The 23,166-nt window shown below is 43.1% G+C and overlaps 1 protein-coding gene across 2 annotated transcripts; it reads left to right on the top strand.

Moving 5' to 3' along the window:
• The first annotated feature begins 4,478 nt into the window (after positions 1-4,478).
• TMEM174 (transmembrane protein 174) lies at positions 4,479-22,340 on the top strand. Of its 2 annotated transcripts, none has more exons than XM_073584063.1 (3): positions 4,479-5,155; positions 15,252-15,359; positions 20,831-22,340. In XM_073584063.1, exons 1-2 carry the CDS (start codon positions 4,536-4,538, stop codon positions 15,349-15,351), a joined length of 720 nt encoding a protein of 239 aa, XP_073440164.1. In that variant the 5' UTR covers positions 4,479-4,535; the 3' UTR covers positions 15,352-15,359; positions 20,831-22,340. The 2 variants fall into 2 exon arrangements, with proteins under 2 accessions (XP_073440164.1, XP_073440163.1); XM_073584062.1 differs by having other exon boundaries at positions 4,480-5,155; positions 20,828-22,340.
• The last annotated feature ends 826 nt before the right edge of the window (positions 22,341-23,166 follow it).

The following is a 23,166-nucleotide window of genomic DNA, read 5'->3' on the forward strand; positions in this document are numbered from 1 at the left end:
CCTCACACCTGGGGTGGGGTGGGTGATGAAATTGTGCTGCACACCTGAGGTGACATGAGGGGGTGATATGGTGCTGCTGCACATGGTGTATATAGGTAGGCTGTGTGGGGTTCATGCAGTTTATAGGGAGGCTGTGTGGGGCTCATGCAGTATATGGGGAGGCTGTGTGGGGCTTATGCAGTATATAGGGAGGCTGTGTGGGGCTCATGCTGTATATATGGAGGCTGTGTGGTCTCATGCAGTATATAGGGAGGCTGTGTGCGGCTCATGCTGTATATATGGAGGCTGTGTGGGTCTCATGCAGTATATAGGGTGGCTGTGGGGGGCTCATGCTGTATATAGGGAGGTTGTGTGGGGCTTATGCTGTATATAGGGAGGCTGTGTGGGTCTCATGTGGCATATAAGGGGCTGTTGGGGGGCTCTTACAATATACTGAAGGGGCTGTGCTTGGGTTCAAAGGATATATGGGGGGGTGTCGGCATTCATAATTCTGCTCAATATACAATTCTGATACAATTAATATTAATAAAATTATCAATAATATAATAATTATAAAATATCAATATTAATATTGAGGAGAATTAATTTTGGCCTATTGGTTCAGCCTTCCATGACAGTCATGGTCTCTCATGTGGCCCCTCGGGAAAATTAATTGCTCACCCCTGTTATAGAGGGTCACAACCACATTACAGAGGCTCACATCCACATTACAGTGGGTCATATCCACATTATAGAGGGTCACAAACATTATAGAGCATCACATCCACAATATAGAGGGTCACAAACATTATAAATGGTCACATCCACATTGTAGAGAGTCCCATCTACATTTTAGAGGGTCACATGATGTGACCCTCTAAAATGTGGATGGGACTCTCTACAATGTGGATGTGACCCTCTAAAATGTGGATGTGGTCCTCTAAAATGTGGATGTGGTCCTCTAAAATATGGATGAGGCCCTCTAAAATGTGGATGCAACCCTCTAAAGTGTGGATGTTACTCTCTAAAATTTGGATGTGAACCTGTGTAATGGGGATGTGACCCTCTGTAATAGGAATGTGGCCCTTTAAAATGTGGAGAGAGAAAGAACAGATAAAGAAAGAAGGAACAGAGAAGGAGAGAAAAGAAGGAAAGAACAGAGAGAGAAAGAAAGAACAGAGATAAAGAAAGAAAGAGGGGAAAGAAAGAGAACAGAGAGAGAAAGAAAGAACAGAGAGAGAAAGAAAGATTAGAGAGAGAAAGAAAGAGAGGAAAGAAAGAACAGAGCGTAAGAAAGAACAGAGAGCAAGAGAAAGGAAGAGGGGAAAGAAAGAAAGAATAGAGAGTGAGAAAGAAAGAACAGAGAGAGAAAGAAAAAAGAAAGAATAGAGAGAGAGAAAGAAAGAACAAAGAGATAGAAACATATAGAGAAAGAAAGAAACAGAGAGAAAGAAAGAAACAGAGAGAGAAAGAAAGATTAGAGAGGGAAAGATAGAGGGGAAAAAGAACAGAGAGAGAAAAAGGAAGAAGGGAAAGAAAGAAAGAACAGAGAGAAAGAACAGAGAGCGAGAAAGAAAAAAAGAAAGATCAGAGAGAGAAAGAAAGAACAGAGAGAGAAAGAAACAGAGAGAAAAAGAGAGATTCTGTAAAGATACTATAGCAGCCCGGCTGCCATTGTAATGCCCACCTGAGCCTCCCTATGCAGGTCATATCATGGCCAACATCCCCGAATCCAAGGCGATCCTGCTGTCTGCGCTGCCGTCGGAGGACACAGGGATGGATCTGAAGCGTTCCCTGAAGTGCCTCCATGGTTCCGTTACAATCTCCTTCCGAAATTACCTCATTTCTGGTCAGCTTCTAGCACGTCATTTCCAGCGGAACATCATGTGCAAATTTTAAAGTGCTCCGCCATGTACTCCTGTGTCCTTGGGAAAAGTCTCTCAAAATCGGGACTGTCCCGCTGGATCTGGGACGGTTGGGAGGTATAAATGCTAGGCAATGAGAAAAAACTTTGTCCAGCTCCACGATGTAGTGAAAAATATTCTTTATTCACTCAATAGAAATGAGGTTTAAAAGCCAGCATGAGTTACAAGGAATGCGATCGATCTACGCGTTTCGAGTGGCTAAGCACTCTTAATCATGATGAGGCCCTATAAAATCATGATTAAGAGTGCTTAGCCACTCGAAACGCGTAGATCGATTGCATGCCTTGTAACTCATGCTGGCTTTTAAACCTCATTTCTATTGAGTGAATAAAGAATATTTTTCACTACATCGTGGAGCTGGACAAAGTTTTTTCTCATTGCCTTGGATTGTGCGCTTTGACACAGCGGTCTTGTGCTCCGATGTTGGAATGCTATGTCTGGTGAGCTGGATTTGTATCCTGATTTATAGGTATAAATGCTCCCCACCATACACCTCGTACACACACGGCTCTGCACACCTCATACACACATGGTTCCGCTTTCTTTGCCTCGTACACAAACGGCTCTGCTCCGTACACCTCGCACACACACGGCTCCACTCAGTACACACATGGCTTCACTCCGTAAACCTCATACACATGCGGCTCTGCTCCGTACACCTTGTACACATGCGGCCATGCTCTGTACACTTCGTACACACATGGCTCCACTCCGTAAACCTTGTACATATGCGGCTTTGTTCCATACACCTCGTACACAGGCGGCTCTGCTCCATACACACGCGGCTCCACCCCGTACACACATGGCTCTGCTCCGCTCCGCACACACACGGCTCAGCTCCGTACACACATGGCTCCATTTCGTACACCACGTACACACGTGGCTCTGCTCCGTACAACCCATACACACGGCTCCGCTCCGTACACCCCATACGCGCACAGCTCTGCTCCGTACACTTTGTACACACAGGGCTCCACCCAATACACTTCGTACAAATGCATCTCTGCTCCGTACACACACGTCTCCACTCCATACTCCTCGTACACATGGCTCCACTCCGTACACCTCGTACACATGGCTCCACTTCGTACACCTCTTACACATGCGGCTCTGCTCCGTACACCTCGTACACATGCGGCTCCGCTCCGTACACCTCGTACACACGCAGCTCCGCTCCGTACACCTCGTACACATGGCTCCGCTCCGTACACCCCACACACGCGGCTCCACTCCATACACCCTGTACACACACGGCTCTGCTCCGTACACTTCGTACACACGCAGCTTCGCTCAGTACACCCCATTCACACAAGGCTCTGCTTCGCTCTGTACACAAATGGCTCCGCTCCATACACCTCGTACACACGCGGCTCAGCTCTGTACACCTCGTACACACGCGGCTCCACTCTGTACACCTTATACACACGCAGCTCCGCTCAGTACACCTCGTACACATGAGGCTCCGCTCCGTACACCTCAAACACACACGGCTGTGCTCCGTACACCTCGTACACATATGGCTCCGCTCCGTACATCTCATACACACACAGCTCCGCTCCGTACACCTCGTACACACATGGCTCCGCTCCGTACACCTCGTACACATATGGCTCCGCTCCGTACACCTCGTACACACACGACTCCGTTCTGTACACCTCGTACACACACGGCTCTGCTCAGTACACCTCGTACACACACGGCTCTGCTACATCCACCCTGTAAACCCCTCCTGACCCCACACAGAAACTTCACCTCATCCAGCACAATGAAAAGCAGCACAGCAGAGTCCTGCATACACTGAAGGCCCTCATCATGTGACCAATTCCAGTGCGCCTCCGGCTGCCATGGTAACATGGTCTTAGCCTGCAGTCAGAGCAGTGACTGAGTCCCGCCTCACGCTGTGTCTGCTCTATGTGTGGCCGGCTGCTCACTCTCCTCTCCACTACCTCGGGCCACACCGGCGTGGCCGCGGTTATGTTTTCTATCATGTAATGTACATGCTGTGGTTGCGGGGCGGGCGGGTGAGCGGCGTGGCCCTGTCTGACACTGATTAACTGGCCCGGGGGGCAAATGCCTCTCTGCCACCCGGCCCAGCCCTCCCCTGCCTCTCTGCACACAGATAATGGAGGTCTCCACACCTCCAGTCACAGACCATGTGCCAAACAGCAGCCTCCTTATGTAGGCTGTAACCACACCCACATGTGAGGTATATGGGTAGCCTGACCCGCCCATCTCTCATAGCTACCCGCAACCCAGAACCAGGTGCACTAAATGATATCTTAATGCTCACGTGCATTAAGGCAAAATACTTTAGTAGGGAGTAACCATCTCTGCGACACATACCTCCCATCAATTATATGGCCATTAGCCTCCTTACAACATGCAGAATTTACATGCATTGTGTGCAATGAGCAATTGCACTCTCTTCAGTCTATCTGCGGAATATATATTTATCTGCTATATTTAAGCTCCACTGCTCAGACCTTTATACTTTGCTATCAAAGTCTATCCTTTACGTGCTGTAATCATGTGAGCAAAGGCTCGTAGGATTCCGTCTGAACTTTTACCCCTGCAGGCTGCAAAAGATTTCTTTCTAGCCTGGATGGAAGAAGAGGCAGCTGGCTTTTCATAATGGAACAGAACAATCCTCCAGTGGATGATTTCTCCCTCAATGTGTTTTCACTTCCTCCATATCCAGTCAACAGTCAACCTGATGTGCAGGTTAATGAAAGGGATAAAGCCGGAGCAACTTTACTGTTTTCTGGACTTTTTTTAGGACTGGTTGGAATCACCTTTACGGTAATGGGATGGATACGACGTGACGGGAATCAAGGTTTTGAGTGGAGTCAACTGTTGGGTCCTATTCTTCTATCAGTCGGTGTGACCTTTGCATTGATTTCTGTATGTAGATTTAAGATATTTACTTGTAAGTTTTGTAGGAGAACTAATGAAACGACTGTGGAGCCAGAACAATCCTCATCTGGACAGTCCTTTGTCTTCACTGGAATTAATCAGCCAATCACTTTTCATGGTGCTACTGTGGTACAGTATATTCCTCCTCCTTACACCACTCATGATGTCCTACCAGCAAGTCCAAATGCTTCTCCTCCTATCTCCAGTAATCAAAGTGCTAGTGTGGTTAATGGGATAATCCCACCAATACATCCACCTCAGTATTGTAGTATCTACCCCTTGGAAAATCCAGCATTTATAGAAGATGAAGAGTCTTCATCATCTCCAGACCATGAGAGGTGTGTACCATGTCCATTTGGTTGCTATGACACAAAATATTGATTTTTTTTTTAACTTTTCTGCCTTTATTCAGTGTTTATATCCTCATATATAACATATATATGAAAAATAGCCACACTGTAAATGCACACTTATGCATTCCACTTATACGGACATATGCTCTGGCTCAATTTTTTTGGTTGTGGTTTACTTTTTTGTACTTCACCTTTTTTGGGCTGTTCATTTTGTTTCTATAGCTTTTCACAGGCAGGTGTCTGAACAGTTAGGACCCAGGTCCTACTCTGCTCTTATATATTTTGATGTCTGTTGAAACGTGGTCAGGTAAACTACAAGAGTTAGAAACCATCCCAATTGGGGTCCATCATGTTGAGGTGGGATGTTTTTAAGTTTTTGATCAAAACAATGTTATCGAAGTAGTTTATGCTATTTACGTGCACTATTACTTTTTACTTACTACATGGTATTTGCTCATTTTGTTCTTTTATCTATGGGTTTGCATTTATTCAGTGTTATATATGCAAGGAAAAGAACACCTTAGACCACCCATCAGACCAAATTTTCTGTGGCAGATTTTTAGTTCCACCGTATGTTATAGATACTGGCAAATGTTCTTTGTGAACATCACCTCCATCTCCTTTGGTTGTGCCAAAAAGGTTTAATTGGATATAAATAGTTGTAGTCAGCATTTTACAGCAGTAACTGTAAACTATATATATAGGTTGTCCCATAATTCATCTTTCATGAGGTGCCAAGCAGTTATTAATGGTTATTAAAGCAAGACCACATGAGGACCCAGAGCTAGGATCCTAAATAGTCCTGAGAATGAGCAGGTCCTTGCTCCCAATCTCAGAGATAAGTTGTCACACGTCTCCGCTGACGTTGTGGAAATCTGGCACTCATAGGTTTTGCGGTTCATGTTGATTTCACCTAGGATATTAGTCAGGCACCAACTAATCTGGCTTTTATGACATTTCAGGTTAACAGGACATATTTTATGTCCCCTTACGTAGTCTTACATTTGATATCTACTGTCTGAACTCTAGCATACCTCATACACTGCAATCCATACAAGAAAACAAGATATAATGTGATAACGCTAACAGACTACCATAGAGCTGTCAATTATTAATTCACTGAAATGCTTCATTTCACGTAATGATTTATCAAGCAATTACTAAAAAAATAAGCAAAGTCATCTTTAAGACAGCAACATGAAACCACTGCGAAAGTGTGGAAAGTTTAAGAAAATTGACACCTTTAGCGACTTTTTTGTACTTAAATGCAGATATTTTGAGCTAAACAAATATGCAAAAATTCCAATTAGGTTTTAGTGCAAATTTTGGACCATTTGTCTTTTACAGGCTCTTTGTTTCTGGTCCCATTGCTGACTGCAGAATAAGAATAATTGGGAATCCATCTGCGAGCCTGTACGGAAGAAGAGTTTGTAACTCTTATCTGTGCTGTTTTTTTTAGAATTCCTTTATACTGATGTATGCCACAGACCACAACGATTGAGATGAACTTTGATATGGTCATAAATTAGTTGAGAGGCGCTCAGAAAAATCCATAAAAAACAGTTCCAACTCCTATCAAAATGACCTCACTCATTCTGAAGTCAGCAATGTGCAAGGAAACAAAGAGCCTAAAAACCCCAAATGGTACAAAATGTTTAAAGGGAATCTGTAAGCACGAATCACATTGTCCTCTCCAGAAATAAACCTGTCTACATAGTCATATTGCTCTCTGAGCGATAATGTCATCAACAACTTTACTGATGCAGTCTGTTGCTCCCTTTTTTAATTCATCACAAATTAAGCTTAAGTGCTTTGGGCGTGTTACTAAAGTAGTTGGCCGCGATATTCACCTCGCTTCTCCCGCTGACCGGGTCCCCTGCCACGTCCTGCCGGCACTTCTGGGTCCTCAGTCGCGCTGGGGATCTCGGGCTCCACGCAGGCGCACCATCCCACTTAGGTCACGGGCGCGCGCTATCCCGGGAATTTAATAATGTCCGGTTGTTTGGTCCCGGAAGCACTGCCCACTTTGGGCAGCGGCTACCGGGTATATCAGGCCACTTCCTGTTAGAGGAAGCGCCTGATTATTGTTGTGCCGACCCTGGTGCCTTCCTTAGGTTCCTCTGTACTAGGGCTACCTCAGGTCCTCTTGCATTCCTCAGGGTGCTGCCTCTGTGTCTTTACCTCACCGTACTTTGTTCTGTCTCTCTGCAGTTCTCGGATCCCTGGACTCCAGGCCATCTCCGCTCCCTGTTCTTCCACGGTCCCTGGTCCTTGGCCTATCATTTCTGCATCTCTTCCCATTTTCCTGTATTGCTCTGTCCCTGTTCCCTTCTCCTAAGAGCCGACCCTTGGTTCCATTGGTTCCAGCATTCATGGTGTCAGACCCCCTGGGCTTGCTCCTCACGCTCCATGTATCTCCATGGTCTCACTAGATCAGCTCGCCCAGGAGGATCTGGGTACTGTGAAACTGAGGGTCCGCTCTAGGAAACGTTACAGTAAGCGTTACAGGGTGTATCAGAACACTTTCCAAGCTTCTGCCTCCTTGGTTCTATTTCCCCCCCAACACCTACTTCCTTTACTTGACTGACAGGGGGCAATAGAGTCCTTCAGTAAAGGTGTAGATGATATCTTTCGCAGAGAAGCATGAACACACATATTGTGCTGACAGATTCCCTTTAATGAAGCCCAAATGCAAAATTATTTTAACTCAATACATGTCTTTAAGTAGATATAAAAAATCCCACAAATAGTGTTCATATTTTTTGACAACATGAATAATACCGCTGCTATGAACTATACCTACTGTGTAGTTATTCTGTGTATGGGCTCGTGCACACGACCGTTATTTTGGTCTGAGTGCTATCCGTTAAAAAAATCAGATGCCACAGTATAGCATACCATATTTACTGATATGTTTTTCTGGATGAAGCTCTGAATGATTTTTCACAATGTCGTGCGAGCCTACCTTAAAAAATAGTTCAGCATTTCATCCAGAAAAATGGGATGCTTTTTTCTTACTTGTCATCCGTATATAATCTGTTTTTACAGCAGCTATTAATCATTTACAGGACCATTTACAGTTTCCAGTGTTACAGAACTGTAATGCATCTGTAAATATTGGAAGCTGTGCAGTGGCTCCGATTTTTTTTTTCTCGTACCGATAGACTTAAATGGGTGAATCTCATCTGATTTCCATAGTAAAACTGCACATCCTGCATTTTTTTTCACACACAGAATCAGTCAGTGAAAAAACTTGCTCATTTGAACTGATCCATTGAATAACATTGGTCTGAGTGAGATCCAATTTTTTAATGGCGAGCACTCGTTCCAAAAATACAAGCCCTGTCTGGTGTAATCCAATGGTATATTCAATATCTGAGTGTGATTGTTGGAATATTTTTATAGTACTTTCAAACAAAGCATCATCAAAGAGGAAGTACAGGTGCATCTCACAAAATTACAATATCATCAAAAATTTAATTTATTTCAGTTCTTCAATACAAAAAAGTGAAACTCATATATTATATAGAATCATTACAAGTAGAATGATTTATTTCAAGTGTTTATTTCTGTTAATGTTGATGATTATGGCTTACAGCCAATGAAAACTCAAATGTCATTATCTCAGTAAATTAGAATAATTAGCAAAAACACCTGCAATGGCTTCCTAAGTGTTTATAAAGGTTCTTTAGTCTGTTTCAGTAGGCTCCACAATCATGGAGAAGACTGCAGACTTGACAGGTGTCCATAAGGCAGTCATTGACACACTCCACAAGGAGGGTAAGCCACAAAAGGTCATTGCTAAAGAAGATGGATGTTCACAGAGTGCTGTATCCAAGCATATTAATGGAGAGTTGAGTGGAAGGAAAAAGTGTGGTGGAAAAAGGTGCACAAGCAACTGGGATAACCGCAGCCTTTAAAGGATTGTTAAGAAAAGGCCATTGAAAAATTTGGGTAAGAGTCAGTGATAAGCGGTCATAAAGGAGCCCTTAGGAAGCAACCCAGGGGCAGACAAGGATGTCAGGTCTCCACCGCAGCTCCAGCCGAAAACCTCCGATGGAGGATAGGAGCAATGAGAAAATGGAAAACAGTCTTAGGAGCACAGGAAAGAGACTCAGACAAGAGATGGGTTTAAACCACAATGCGTTTCGACGGGGGATCCATCTTCATCAGGTGGAAGTTAACTACCACCTGATGAAGACGGATCCTCCGTCAAAACACGTTGTGGTTTAAACCCATCTCTTGTCTGAGTCTCTTTCCTGCGCTCCTAAGACCATTTTCCATTTTCTCATTGAAAAATTTGGGGGAGATTCACAAGGAGTGGGCTGCTGCTGGAGTCATTGCTTCAAGAGCCACCACACACAGACGTATCCAGGACATGGGCTACAAGTATCGCATTCCTTGTGTCAAGCCACTCATGACCAATAGACAACGTCTGAAGCCTCTTACCTGGGCCAAGAAAAAGAACTGGACTGTTGCTCAGTGGTACAAGGTGTTGTTTTCAGATTAAAGTAAATTTTGCATTTCATTTGGAGATCAAGGTCTCAGAGTCTAGAGGAAGAGTGGAGGCGACAATCCAAGCTGCTTGAGTTCTAGTGCGAAGTTTCCACAATCAATGATGGTTTGGGGAGCCATGTCATCTGCTGGTGTAGGTGTAGGGAAGGTGACCTGACGGACGGACGGACTAGTCAGAGTGAAGAAAGATAGGTTTGCACAGTGTAGGTAGGAGACAGTGATTACAGTGGGGAAACAACTAGAAAAGTGTAGTGGACGTGCAGTACCTTGGGATGACCATTAGATGGCAGGGTGGAGTGTGAGTAAAGGACTTTACAGCAGCTTAGGGCTTTAGAAACCGTTGGTCATGGGGGGCGTGGTGACAGTTAGTGACAGTTTCAAGGAACCGGGGAAGATATAAATTCTGAGGGAGGGTTCCAGAAGGTTCCAGTCCCCAGGGGGAGCCCAGGTGACAGGAGGACTTCGCCAGTCTGTGTGCCCTGAGGAGAATCCGACCAAGGGGACTGAGGAGAGGAAACGTCAGGGGGTGGTCCTGACAGAAAGATACCGCAGAAGAGACGAGGCAGTGAGTGCCATATACCGTATTTGACACGACGACTGACCAGTGAAAGCGCTGTTGGTTATTGGGCCTAGGGCGGCCACAGTGGCGGACCTGTCAGGAGCGTCGAACAAGTGAAGGAGGGACAGTACGCATATGTACGTCCCTATTGTAAAAGTACGGTGTGTAAACGGCTCTGGAAACGGAGGGCCGATAAGTGAAGAAACGTGCGGTGTGCTGCGGAGGCCGTCAGGCGGACGGCAAGTAATGAAATAAACTTGGACCTGTTGCACCCAGAATCTGCCTCATCGAGTCTCTGTTATCATCTCTGCGCGGTACAAAAGTAGGACCACCCCCCCCAGCTCGGCACCCCACCACCGACACTACATTTGGCGTAGTCGGCAGGATGGCCGCCGCTAATACCTCATCTTCTGCGGCAGACCTGCCTCAAGTAATGGAAAAGGACTTGGACTATGCTGCATGGATTATAAACACCTGTGGATTACAAATGACTTACCTGTGGAATATGAATTGGGAGCGCTGTGTCGGATCTGTGTGGCCAGCAGAGGATCCGGGGCGGTACCAGGTACTGTGCAGTATGACGGTATTGCTTCAGCGCAGAGGAGAGGTCCGGGTGTTTGCAGTTGTTCAGAATGGACTGGGACCCCCTCCAACGTACCCCAAAAAGAAGCAGTATGTGCCTGGAGATCGACGCTTCCCTATATTGGACCCTGACAGGTGGGTGGAGAGGCCTGCCGACACCCCACCTCACAGAGGGAGTGGCACAAAAGAAAAACTTGGCTGCGGCTGTCTGACGCCATTCGAGTGCTGCCCAACCAACGGTATGAGATGCTGCGGGTGTCGGGGCATTGGCTGCCTAGAGTGGCAATGGTGGCAGGAGATGGAGCTGCACCAGAAGTCATCTTCAGATTTACGGGCAGGCAGCGGGATGCTGAGCCGGGGAGCGGAGCCTGAGGGGAGTCAGCGAGAACGGCTGCCACCAATACCGGCAGAGGACTTCTCAGCGGAGCCCCCGAGTCCGGAGGGAAGGCCCGCAGGACAGTGGAGCAAGGAACGGAGGCTGCGGGGGAAACCGCGTGATGATGGAACGGAGGCCGCAGCGCCAGGGAAGGTGAGAGTACCCCCGGCCCTACCAGTGCCTCCGCAAGCGGCCCCCACCATTCTGCTGCAGCACGCGGCCCCCTGCGCACCGGAAGGCCTAGTTACCACGGGCCCCGTGGTGTATGCAGAGCTGAGCGAGGTCCCCGCTCATGTCCCCGAACTACCCCGCCCGGAGTCACCAGTGCAGAGCTCACCCAAAGAAGATGCTGCTGCGCTTTCCCTGCTAATAGCAGCTGCATTGTTGAAATCGGCCGTTACTCCGACTCCGTTGGAAGTAGTGGATGCGGCCTGTCCTGAGGCCGCGGTTATGCCGCTGCTGGAGTTGGCTGCGACCGATTTAGCGGGCCCTGTGATTCCAGCCCCCGAGGACCCGGTTCTCCCCATTTGCCACCTGACCCCAGCGGCTGCTGGGCCGCAGAAATCTTCGGCCGTTTCTGTCTTGCGGTCTTTTTCAGCGGAGTCCCGCCCACCGGACTCCAGGGCCCGTGCTGTTCCCTCCGTGTGGGAAGCGGAGGTGATCAGGAAGAAAAAGGCCCGGGAGCAGGAAGTGTGGAACCTGCTCCACACTCAAGGAGAGGCCGTCATGGAAAAGAAGAGGACTTGAATGGACACCCTCAGTATCCCCGTGGAGCCCTCACCTCTGTCCATTGAGAGTGGTATAGACTGTCAGGAGTTCGATGCACCGTTGTGCAGATTATAAGGACAGTTGCATTTAGAAAAAAGTTTTGTTGTTGTTTAACTGATGCAACTATTTTCTCTCTCTTTCTTTCTTCTTTCTATGTTCTTTATATACGAAAATATGTTTACCTGACAGAACGGGGATACGGAAAAGTGGAGGAGTGTCCAGGTCCAAGGAAGGGGGGGAGGAAGAAAGAGGAAATGCAATGTTATGTTATATTTTGGTTTTAAAAGTAAGAGAAAATGAAAAAAAAAAAATTATAAAAAAATGGGTACTTGTGCTATTATAAAGTTGTATGATGTATAATATGCAAAGTAAAATGCAACAGGTCCGGGTTAAGGGAAGGTCTGCGGGACCAAAGGAAAGTGTGAGATCCGGTAGGGATCTAAGAGTTGAGGTCTGGGAGACCGGGACGCCGACCATGACATGTTATTGAAAGAAAGGAAAATGAATGGGAAGACGTGAGAAAGACAGCCGTCCTAGGTCAGGTCCCCAACACCACGGACACCCCTGAAGAAGGAAAGGCGGGCGCCGGCAATGATCTGGTAGGTGAGTGGCCTCGATCATGGCGTACCGGATAGTGAAAGGTAACAGTAGGGGAGAGTAGGGGAAAGATACACGCCGTAGAGAGAATACGGGTGTACCTTGCCCAATTTGAAAGACGTTGTCATGTGGCGTGCGCGCTGGTGAGTAGCAGTAGGCTGCTCAGAGCATAGTGCTCCCAGTATGGTTCGGCCCCCGCAGATAGTGGGTTTGGCTCAACTTCTGGTCCGACAACAGAATGTAGGTGTAGATTCAGAACGACGAAGGCAGGGATGACGATTGTCGAGGACGACAATGGACAAAGGAAGGGGGAGTGTAGGGAAGGTGACCTGACGGACGGACGGACTAGTCAGAGTGAAGAAAGATAGGTTTGCACAGTGTAGGTAGGAGACAGTGATTACAGTGGGAAACAACTAGAAAAGTGTAGTGGACGTGCAGTACCTTGGGATGACCATTAGATGGCAGGGTGGAGTGTGAGTAAAGGACTTTACAGCAGCTTAGGGCTTTAGAAACCGTTGGTCATGGGGGCGTGGTGACAGTTAGTGACAGTTTCAAGGAACCGGGGAAGATATAAATTCTGAGGGAGGGTTCCAGAAGGTTCCAGTCCCCAGGGGGAGCCCAGGTGACAGGAGGACTTCGCCAGTCTGTGTGCCCTGAGGAGAATCCGACCAAGGGGACTGAGGAGAGGAAACGTCAGGGGGTGGTCCTGACAGAAAGATACCGCAGAAGAGACGAGGCAGTGAGTGCCATATACCGTATTTGACACGACGACTGACCAGTGAAAGCGCTGTTGGTTATTGGGCCTAGGGCGGCCACAGTGGCGGACCTGTCAGGAGCGTCGAACAAGTGAAGGAGGGACAGTACGCATATGTACGTCCCTATTGTAAAAGTACGGTGTGTAAACGGCTCTGGAAACGGAGGGCCGATAAGTGAAGAAACGTGCGGTGTGCTGCGGAGGCCGTCAGGCGGACGGCAAGTAATGAAATAAACTTGGACCTGTTGCACCCAGAATCTGCCTCATCGAGTCTCTGTTATCATCTCTGCGCGGTACAAAAGTAGGACCACCCCCCCCAGCTCGGCACCCCACCACCGACACTACATAGGTCCACTGTGTTTTATCAAGATCAAAGTCAGCGCAGCCATCTACCAGGAAATTTTAGAGCACGTCATGCTTCCCTCTGCCGACAAGCCTTTTGGAGATGGAAATGTAATTCTCCAGCAGGACTTGGCACCTGTCCACACTGCCAAAAGTACCAATACCTGGTTTAAAAACAACATTATCACTGTGCTTGATTGGCCAGCAAACTCGCCTGACCTTAACCCCATAGAAAATCTATGGGTTGTTGTCAAGAGGAAGATGAGAGACACCAGACCCAACAATGCAGACGATCTGAAGGCTGCTATCAAAGCAACCTGGGCTTCCATAACACCTCAGCAGTGCCTCAGGCTGATCTCCTCCATGCCACGCTGCATTGATGCAGTAATTTCTGCCAAAGGAGCCCCGACCAAGTATTGAGTGCATTTACTGAACATACATTTCAGTAGGCCAACATTTCGTATTTTAAAATCATTTTTCAAGCTGGTGTTATAAAGTATTCTAATTTGCTGAGATAATGACTTTTGGGTTTTCATTGGCTGTAAGCCATAATCATCAACACTAACAGAAATAAACACTTGAAATAGATCACTCTGTTTATAATGACTCTATATAAAATGAGTTTCACTTTTTGTATTGAAGAACTGAAATAAATTAGCTTTTTGATGATATTCTAATTTTGTGAGAAGCACCTGTATTTAAAAAAGGGAATCATTAATTAAAAGTATTTGTTAGATACAGTAATTAGATTATTCCATTAAATAGATAGGCATTTAGGAAAATATTGGGTATACTTTTCGACCAGCCCTTTAAAGTAGATGCAAAGTGAGATTCTACCATAACACTGCAAGAAAAAAATGCAGTGGTAACGGACCCATGGTGTAGATTTTAAAACTGTAGCAGGTCAATTTAGGCTGTAGATTTTAACAATAAATGAGAAATAAATGAGTAATCTGTGGTCAATCTGAATTAAAACGTTGTTGCGGTTTTCATTTGGACCCTTCTGAAGCTTTCTCCCCGTTGTGGAGACAGAATCTTTATATAACATGTTGTTTTGGCCACTTCTCTTTGTTTCTACCATCTCCTGTTTTTTTTTTGTACTTGTGAATCATAAAAACAGGAGCATTATGTCGCACTATAGAGGCAATTTATAAAAGTGTTTTTGCCTGAAAACTATGTTAAATCGATATCAAAAGTTGATAATTTATTTTTGTAAAGTGGAGTTGTGCAAAAATTTTTCAAGTCAGTTTGAAGCAAATCCGCCAAGGTGGGTGAAGCCAGGGCTGTGGTTGGGCGGGATAGGGCACCCATCAAATTCAACAAAAGTGCCGATATTTTTTACTCCAGAAATGGTATATGTGGTGAGGTGCATGGAGACCCATGCCACTGAGATGGGTCAAATTCATAAAGTGGCTCTTATGCATCGTACTCCAGCGAGCCCTTCATTGTACACAACACCGATCTTACTAAATCGGCCATTATTTCTTTATTATTGTCGCTTTTATTGCGCCATTCATTCCACAGCGCTTTACAGACATCAGCCCTATGAGTTGGGATCTTTGTCTTGTTGATTTCTTTTACTTTTCAGATCTCCTGTCTCCAGTCAGCATCATGATCATACTATAAATGTCCACTGGCTCAGTGGATCCCCACCATTATATGAGGACCTGTATCCTGGAATGAAGTAATATATAAGGTATAGTTTTTTGTCTTTACAAACAAATAAGCCTAACCATTTTATTGAGGGCAGTATATTTGTATATATGTCTTAATAAGTGGACTACAGACATAAAGAGCATTGCTTTAGATAATACTCTTTATTTCTGTATTCATATAGGTTTTCATGGGTGCCAGGAGGTATAACTGTTATAGGGAAGAAAAAATAGTAGGACAGGAGTGAGGACAGGGTCCTGATAGTTGCCATTGCACTCCTGGTTAAGCAGGGTCTAACAGGCTGTCAGTTCAAAATTGACAGGTCTCATGCATTGCAGTACATGAGTATTACAGTGCATGAGATCAGTTATCAAAGTGTAAAATATTCAAGATTTGAATTGTAAAAAAAATTGCAATAAAATTTGGAAAAATGTTAAAAAAAACACACAAAAAATAATGAAAATCTTTTTCTCCACTCCAAAGTACGTTTTATGTAAAAACAAAAATACATACACATAATTGGTATTTCCACATCCGGAACAACTGCAACTTTAGAGCAGTTGCATTATTTATTCTGCATGGCAAGCACTTTAAAAAAATAAAAATACAAGCCAAAAATGTATTTTTTTTCATCATACTGACCAGCAAAAAAATGGAATAAAAAACTATCAAAGGTCATATGTAAAAAGAAAATAGTATCATTGACATTAACTCATCCCGCAGAAAGCAATCCTTTATTTGGCTCTCTAGGCAAAAAAGTAAAAAAATAAAATGTTATAGCTCTGATATTATGGCCCTGCAAAAACAAATTATATTTTGTAAAATAATATTTTTAGTGTTCAAAAGTTCCAAAATCAGTCAAAGCCTTGTTTCACATTTTTTCCAGACACTTACATCGGTTTCCATCTAAATCCTTCAAAACTGTGATTCATATAAAACTGGGACCATTCACTATAATGAGGTAGATGGAGTCAGATTAGATGCTAATCTGGTGGTATCCAGCTTTTTAGACATTTTTCTAGTGCATAAAACTGTGGTTAGCCAAAAATTTGTGCATACCAAAAAAGATGGACACTGAGTCGTAAAAGTTAACTGAGCCTTAATAACAATCAACATGATGTATCCCAAAATGATTCCAATAAAAACTTTAACTCACTCCACAAAATACAAGCAACCACTCAGGTCCAATATCTGCCAATGGAAATACATAGGGAATTTTCACTTTACTGGTAGCTCACAGGCTTTGGAAAAGCGAGTTGGCTCCCTAAAAAATCCAGTGAAATTTGTGCTCCTAAATTCAAATGTCTGCTGAACCCCATAGTGTCCTAGACTGCAGCTATTGTCCACTTGTGTGAGATTACTGTAGTGGGTGAGAGTCCAATTAACAATTTAGAGTATGTGTGTCTCCAGAAGTACAAGCTGGGCACAATGTAATGGCTACTAAGCTGGAATATTTCCAGTTTTCACTTTGACACATCCATTGCATTTTTTTTCTTTCTGGAAAACACCTATTGAGCCAAAATCTCTTTTGCAACCGAAGATAAATTCATTGAGGGATGTAGTTTCCAAAATAGGGTTGTGTAGACACGCAGGGACCAGGGCTCATCCCTCTGATCGCCCGCTATCCTTCACCGTGGGCATAATGCTACTCAGACAACACAGGGTGAGGGTAAACCAATGTGGCAATACTTTATTGAACCACCAACAGACAATAACATAGAGTACAGTCCCAGTAAGTATATAAGATGGTGCAAATTGAGGAGTCTCATGCTTCCACTGGCTCGCAGGTATTTGAGCAGTTGTGACTTCGGGGCATCCAGAGCCTACTACCCCAATCACTAGCACTCCGCTTTTAGTTGGCACCCACAGAGAGGAGATTGCGGCAAACTTAGGAAGATGAGCGAGTGCAGTGATTTAGGTGGTCAGATGACCTGAATGTCCCAACCTGGATTCTCCAAACGTTTTTTATGGGTTCAGTGACGGTCAATGAAGCACATCTGTATTCCTCCAGCTAGGGCCATGGTCCCCTAAGCTGGCATATTGTAGAATATCTCAAATCTGTATCCCTCAGGTTGGAGCCATTGTGCCCTGGCTGCTGTTCTGTAGAGTCTGTTTGCAGAAAGATAAAGGTCCCTTTTTATACCCATATCTGTCCTTCAGTCATTATTCACAGGGCAGGGGAAAGGTGGGATGAGGTCAACTTTAATTGTTTGAGTATTTAATCAATCTGCACAGTTTGTCCTTCACTGTTTGCAGGTCAACAAGGTACATGAACTGTATACAATGGGTAATCAACATATTAGAAAACATTGATTGTTCAATGACTCTGCGCTCTTGTCCTCCAAAGATATTAACACAATAATCAATTCGAGAGTCAACGTTTAGGCTCATATGTACAACGGCCTATGTCCCTAGGCCTACTAAATATATATCTGGCATAATTAAGAACAAATGCTGTGTCATCGCATGGGTCACTTTTGTTCTTTATCTTGCTATTAGGGCACTAAGATGCTCTAGAAATAACGCCCATTATTATTGCGTTATAGAAGTGATTGAGTGAATGATTCTGTGTGGCCAAACAGTTATATCTAATGACAGTTGGGGAATCACTAAAATGTTATATTAGCTACAGATTTTTAGTTTAAAAAAACCCCAAAACTATGCAATTTCTCCCAAATGTGGTGATATCTTGTATGTGGTTGCACACCTCTGGGCACACAGCTGGGCTAGGAAGGGAAGGAGTACCATTTGGCTTTTGGTGTTCAGATTTTGTTTGATGATATTGTAGGTTCAGCAAAAAAACCCCACAAAAACCCTCATGGAAACTACATTGCTCAAGGATTTCATCTAGGAGCTTAGTAAGCATTTTGAACCCACAGGTGCCTGACAGAATTTTGTAATATTGGGCTGAAAATACTAAATGGAGTAAACACACACACAAAAAAAGCAAATAAAACAATCTTACAAAAGTTTGAGCGGCACCTGTGGGTTAAAGAAACTCACTGCATCCCTAGATGAATTGATTGAGCTGTGTAGTTTCTGTGAGGTTTCTTCTGTTTTTTTTTCTGATGTGACAACTCAGTGACTTCATAAATGTCATCAACATTCTATTCAAACAAAATTTACAATCCTAAGACCAAATGATTCTTTTTTCTTTCAGAGCCCTGCCCTGCCATGTGCCCAAACACTAGTGTAAACTACAAATGAGATTGTGATTTGTAGAAATTTCATTTCAGAAATTTTTATTTGAACGAAACAAAAAGTAAATTTTTAGTTTTCACAAGCAGTCTTATAAATTCTTTGAAGCACTTGTGGGTTAAAAATGCTTTCTACACCTCTGTTTGAATTCCTTGAGGGGTTTGTTTTCCAAAATGAGGTCATTTGTAGGAGGTTTCTGGTTTTTTTGGCACCTCAGTGGCTCTGCAATTGTGACATCGCACCCCCAATCTATTCTAGCTGAACATGTGGTCCAAAAATCGAATTGCATTGCTTCCTTTCTGAGCCCTTTTGTGCACTCTAACAGTAGATTTCAATCACAAATGGGGTAGTACTGTGTTCAGGAAAAATTGCATAATAAATTGTGGGATTCATTGTCTTCTATTACAACTTTTGAAGATGACAAATTTAGAGCTAAAACTACATTTTACTGGAAAAAAAACAATTTTTTGTTTTAAGGTCCCAATGTTAAAAAGTTTTGTGAAGCACCTGTAGCTTCAAAATGCTCACCACACTCCTATATGAATTTTGAATGAGGAGACTATTTTTTCAAAATGGGGTCTGTTGTAGGAAGTTTCTGCAAGTGCGACATGACATCCACAATTTATTTAAGGGAAATTTGCATTCCAAAAATGTAATAACACTTCTTCCCTTCCGTTCACTGCCATGTGCCCAACCAGTAGTTTTTTATCACATGTGGAATATTGCCACATTTGGGAGAGGTTTCATAGCAAAATATGGAGGTAATTTTCTCCTATTACCCATTGTAAAAATGAAAAATTTGAGGCTATATCGATATTTTACATGGAAAAAATTTAAGTTTTCATTTTTTAATTTCCACTTTGCCATAATCATTTAGACATTTCCTAAAACGAGTTTTGAATAATTTGAGAGGCAGAGTTTAAATAGTATTAATTTTGGGGGGGTTTCCAATATATAGGCCGCTCAAAGTCTCTTGAAAACTGAATATATCCATAAAAAATAGGATTTGTAAACTTGAAATAATAAAAAATTGCTCCTAAATTTTAACCCTTCTAACATCTTAATAAAAGGACATTTGAAAAATAGTGTTACCATAAAGTAGACATATGGGAAATGTTGTTTATTAATTAGTTTGTATGGTATGATTATCTGGTTTGTGTATCGTATATGCAAAGTTTGAAAATTGAAAATTTTTCAAAATTTTTTTATAAGAAGTTCATATTTTTTCATAAGAAATGCAATACATATTGATCTAAATTTACCACTAACATAAATTACAGTGTGTCATGAAAAAAAAACAATCTCAGAATCACTGGAAACATATAAGTGCACCCCGCAGTGACAGGTATCCTGGTTTACAAGGCCAACAGTGTAGAGACTCGCAAAACAATGAGGACCCTTGATGTGGGTTGCGAGCTTATGTATATTGGTCAAAATATTGACCAATAACTTATTCATATGATTTATAATTTCCTGCACATTTTTCATTGCTGTGCAGGATGAAGCCAAGCCCATCAATGTCCCAGTGGAGTGCACTTATAGATTACCGTGAAGCCCACCTGATCTAATAGTATGGGCATCACTAATAGGCTATAAACCAGATACTGTGCACATCACTTATTTGTGTGACTAGTGCCATATACAAGCCTTATCCATGTGCAATTCTAACACTAGGTGACGGTCCCCTTCATGAATTGGTAGATGTGTGAGTGGTTGTTTTATCAGTATTTTACATCCGTGTTGCCTTCACCTTTATCAATTGAGTCTGCTACATCCAGCAATTGCAATTTTTATTTTTTTTTCATATAGGAAAATCACTGGTGAAACACTGATGGTAAAAACTGACACAGTGACCAAATTCTGACCCAAAACACAGCTATTTTTATTTTACACTGCAGAATATAGTGTTTATGAAGGGATTGCCAAAGTAGTGGACAACCTCTTTAAAGAGGACCTCCAGCCACAACTTGCCTCCTATGTATAGAAACAGTATGTAGTATTTGTCAGTGTTCTGACATTTATGATATCATATAGAGGACATCAAATAAGAGAGGACAGGGTTGTACACAGCTTTTAAGAATTGTGGCTTCTATAAAGTGGCTTAAGGTGGGGTGGGGTGGGTGGTGAAACTACTTCTGCTATGGCTGTATTTAAGAAGGGGTTGTCTGAATAGTGGACAATTTCTTTGAATGGAAATGTTATCTTCATCAAAGTCCATTAAACTAGATCCTTAAAAAGTTTAATAACCATAATATAGTGTAAATATTTCATTTTTTTCTATTCCTCTTTTTCATGTGCCATTGATGTCCATAGTAGGAATCATAGCTCATAACTCTGCAGACTGCTGCTCATCAAATCTGCACATGGGATGAAATATGAACTAAGAATTACATGGGCGTCTATTCCACATGTCCGGGCAAGGTTGTAAATGGCGTCATCTCCTGTGGAAGATCCAGCTTTCTTTCTTCAAAAAAATTAATCTCTTCCCTCCCGGTGGGTCAGAAAGAAAATCCGGTACATTTCGCAATGGTATTATGTGGCATTTTACAAGATGAAGTTAGGAGGAAACAATCCAGGCACTCTCAAGGCAAAAAAATGGATAAAAATGTATTAAAAATCCCAATACATTTCGGTGTTACCCAGCCTTCATCAGCGGTACTCTCTCCTCCCTTTTATTTTATCATATGGTATACAAGATGAAGTTGTGATGTTACCTAATGTATATAGTATAGTATGTAAAATAATTGTCACTTCTATTTAATTGCCTAATGTATGCATTTCATTGAATGGTTCTGTAATGTCAGTCGTAGACACCAAACATTAGAGGGTGGACCTGTCGTCCATCTGAGGTCCTTGGGCACCTGCTCTGATGAACTAGTGATGGGTGTAACCAGTGATCAGCTGACTGCTGAGAGTTTGGCTTCTTAAATCCCCAGCAAATATTTAATCCTCTTGTGGAAAATTGTAGTACGCCTCACTTTTTAACTGCAGTGTCCTCTCGGTGAAACGTAATATTAATGGCATATGCCACTTATTTAAATCACCCAACTAAATCTTACAGAAATCCAGCAGCTCTTGGTTAGCATTATTTGCTTACTTTTATTTATTTTTATTTTCGGTAAGAACAGGCGTAATATTTAGTAAAAGTAGAAGGATTAAAATAATAAACCAAGTTGTTCTAGGAGAACAAAACATTTTAAAGATGGACGTTGTAATACACGTAACCCTTTATTGTTTGATGATGCATTTTAGGTTTGTTCATATTCCTAAAAGGAATTCAAGTATTCACTGTTAAAAACAATCCAACTGTGTGTATCTGTGCATTTCTTATACAGTACATCACTTCACAGTGAATAGATTAATATTGTAATTACTTGCATATAGATGTTAGCATCCTAGTTAAGTCCCTATTGGGATATTGAAGACATATTCCTAGAATAGAAAAACAAAAATGGCATACCTGGTGTGCTGGCCTTTTTCTTTGCAGTTTGCATTGAATGGTGTGGACCCATCTTACCCAAAAAGGTTTCATTACGAGCTAAGCCTGGTTCCTATGTCATTCCGAGTTTCATTGGAAACTGGGCTGAGCACATAGAAAGGTGTCATTAGAGATAGAGACCATCCAAATTGAGGTCATGTTGGCGTGGTTGGATGGCTTTTATGATTTTTAATAAGAAAATGTTAACTAAGCACCTCACTTTTTTATGCCTTAATCGCAGTGTGCTGATGCATATACCTGCAGGGTGGGCCATTTATATGTATACACCTAAATAAAATGGGAATGGTTGGTGATATCAACTTACTGTTTGTGGCACATTAGTATAGAGAGGAGGAAACTTTTCAAGATATGTGGTGACCATTGTGGCCATTTTGAATCCAACTTTAGTTTTTTCAATGGGAAGAGGGTCATGTGACACATCACACTTATTGAGAATTTCACAAGAAAATCAATGGTGTGCTTGGTTTTAACATAACTTTATTCTTTCATGAGTTATTTACAAGTTTATGACCACTTATAAAATGTGTTCAAAATGCTTCCGATTGTGCTGGATTGTCAATGCAACCCTCTTCTCCCACTCTTGACACACTGATAGCAACACTGCAGAAGAAATGCTTACACAGGATTCCAGTATATCCGTTGTTTCAGATGCTGCACATCTCGTATCTTCACAGCATAGACAATTGCCTTCAGATGACCCCAAAGATAAGTCTAAGGGGGTCAGATTGGGAGACCTTGGTGGCCATTCAACTGGCCCACGACAACCAATCCACTTTCCAGGAAACTGTTCATGTAGGAATGCTCGGACCTGACACCCATAATTGATGGTATGGTGTGGTATATGGGGTAGAAAGATAGTGGGACCATTCTTCATCAATGCAAACCTCAATGCCACTGGATATCTGAAATTGCTACATGATGATGTGTTGCCCTCTTTAGGCACTGAAGATGGCACGTTCCCTGAGTTTTTCCAGCAAGATGGTGCACCAACACATTATGGATGTCAGGTCCGAGCATTCCTACAAGGAATCTGACCCCCTTAAACTAGCATTTCTTCTGCGGTGTTGCTATCAGTGTGTCAAGAGTGGGAGAAGAGGGTTGCATTGACAATTCAACACAATGGGAAGCACTTTGAACACATTTTATAAGTGGT

This window comes from Dendrobates tinctorius, unplaced genomic scaffold, assembly GCF_039654945.1.
Source record: "Dendrobates tinctorius isolate UK_male_01 unplaced genomic scaffold, ASM3965494v1 ptg000083l, whole genome shotgun sequence".
In the NCBI taxonomy this organism is placed as follows: Eukaryota; Metazoa; Chordata; class Amphibia; order Anura; family Dendrobatidae; genus Dendrobates; species Dendrobates tinctorius.

What these genes read in the sequence shown, in the direction of transcription:
- TMEM174 (XM_073584063.1), top strand. Translation starts at nt 4,536, where the DNA reads ATGGAACAGAACAATCCTCCAGTGGATGATTTCTCCCTCAATGTGTTT. An exon ending in TCATCTCCAGACCATGAGAG is followed by an intron (nt 5,156 to 15,251) that starts GTGTGTACCATG and finishes TTTACTTTTCAG; the next exon opens with ATCTCCTGTCTCCAGTCAGC.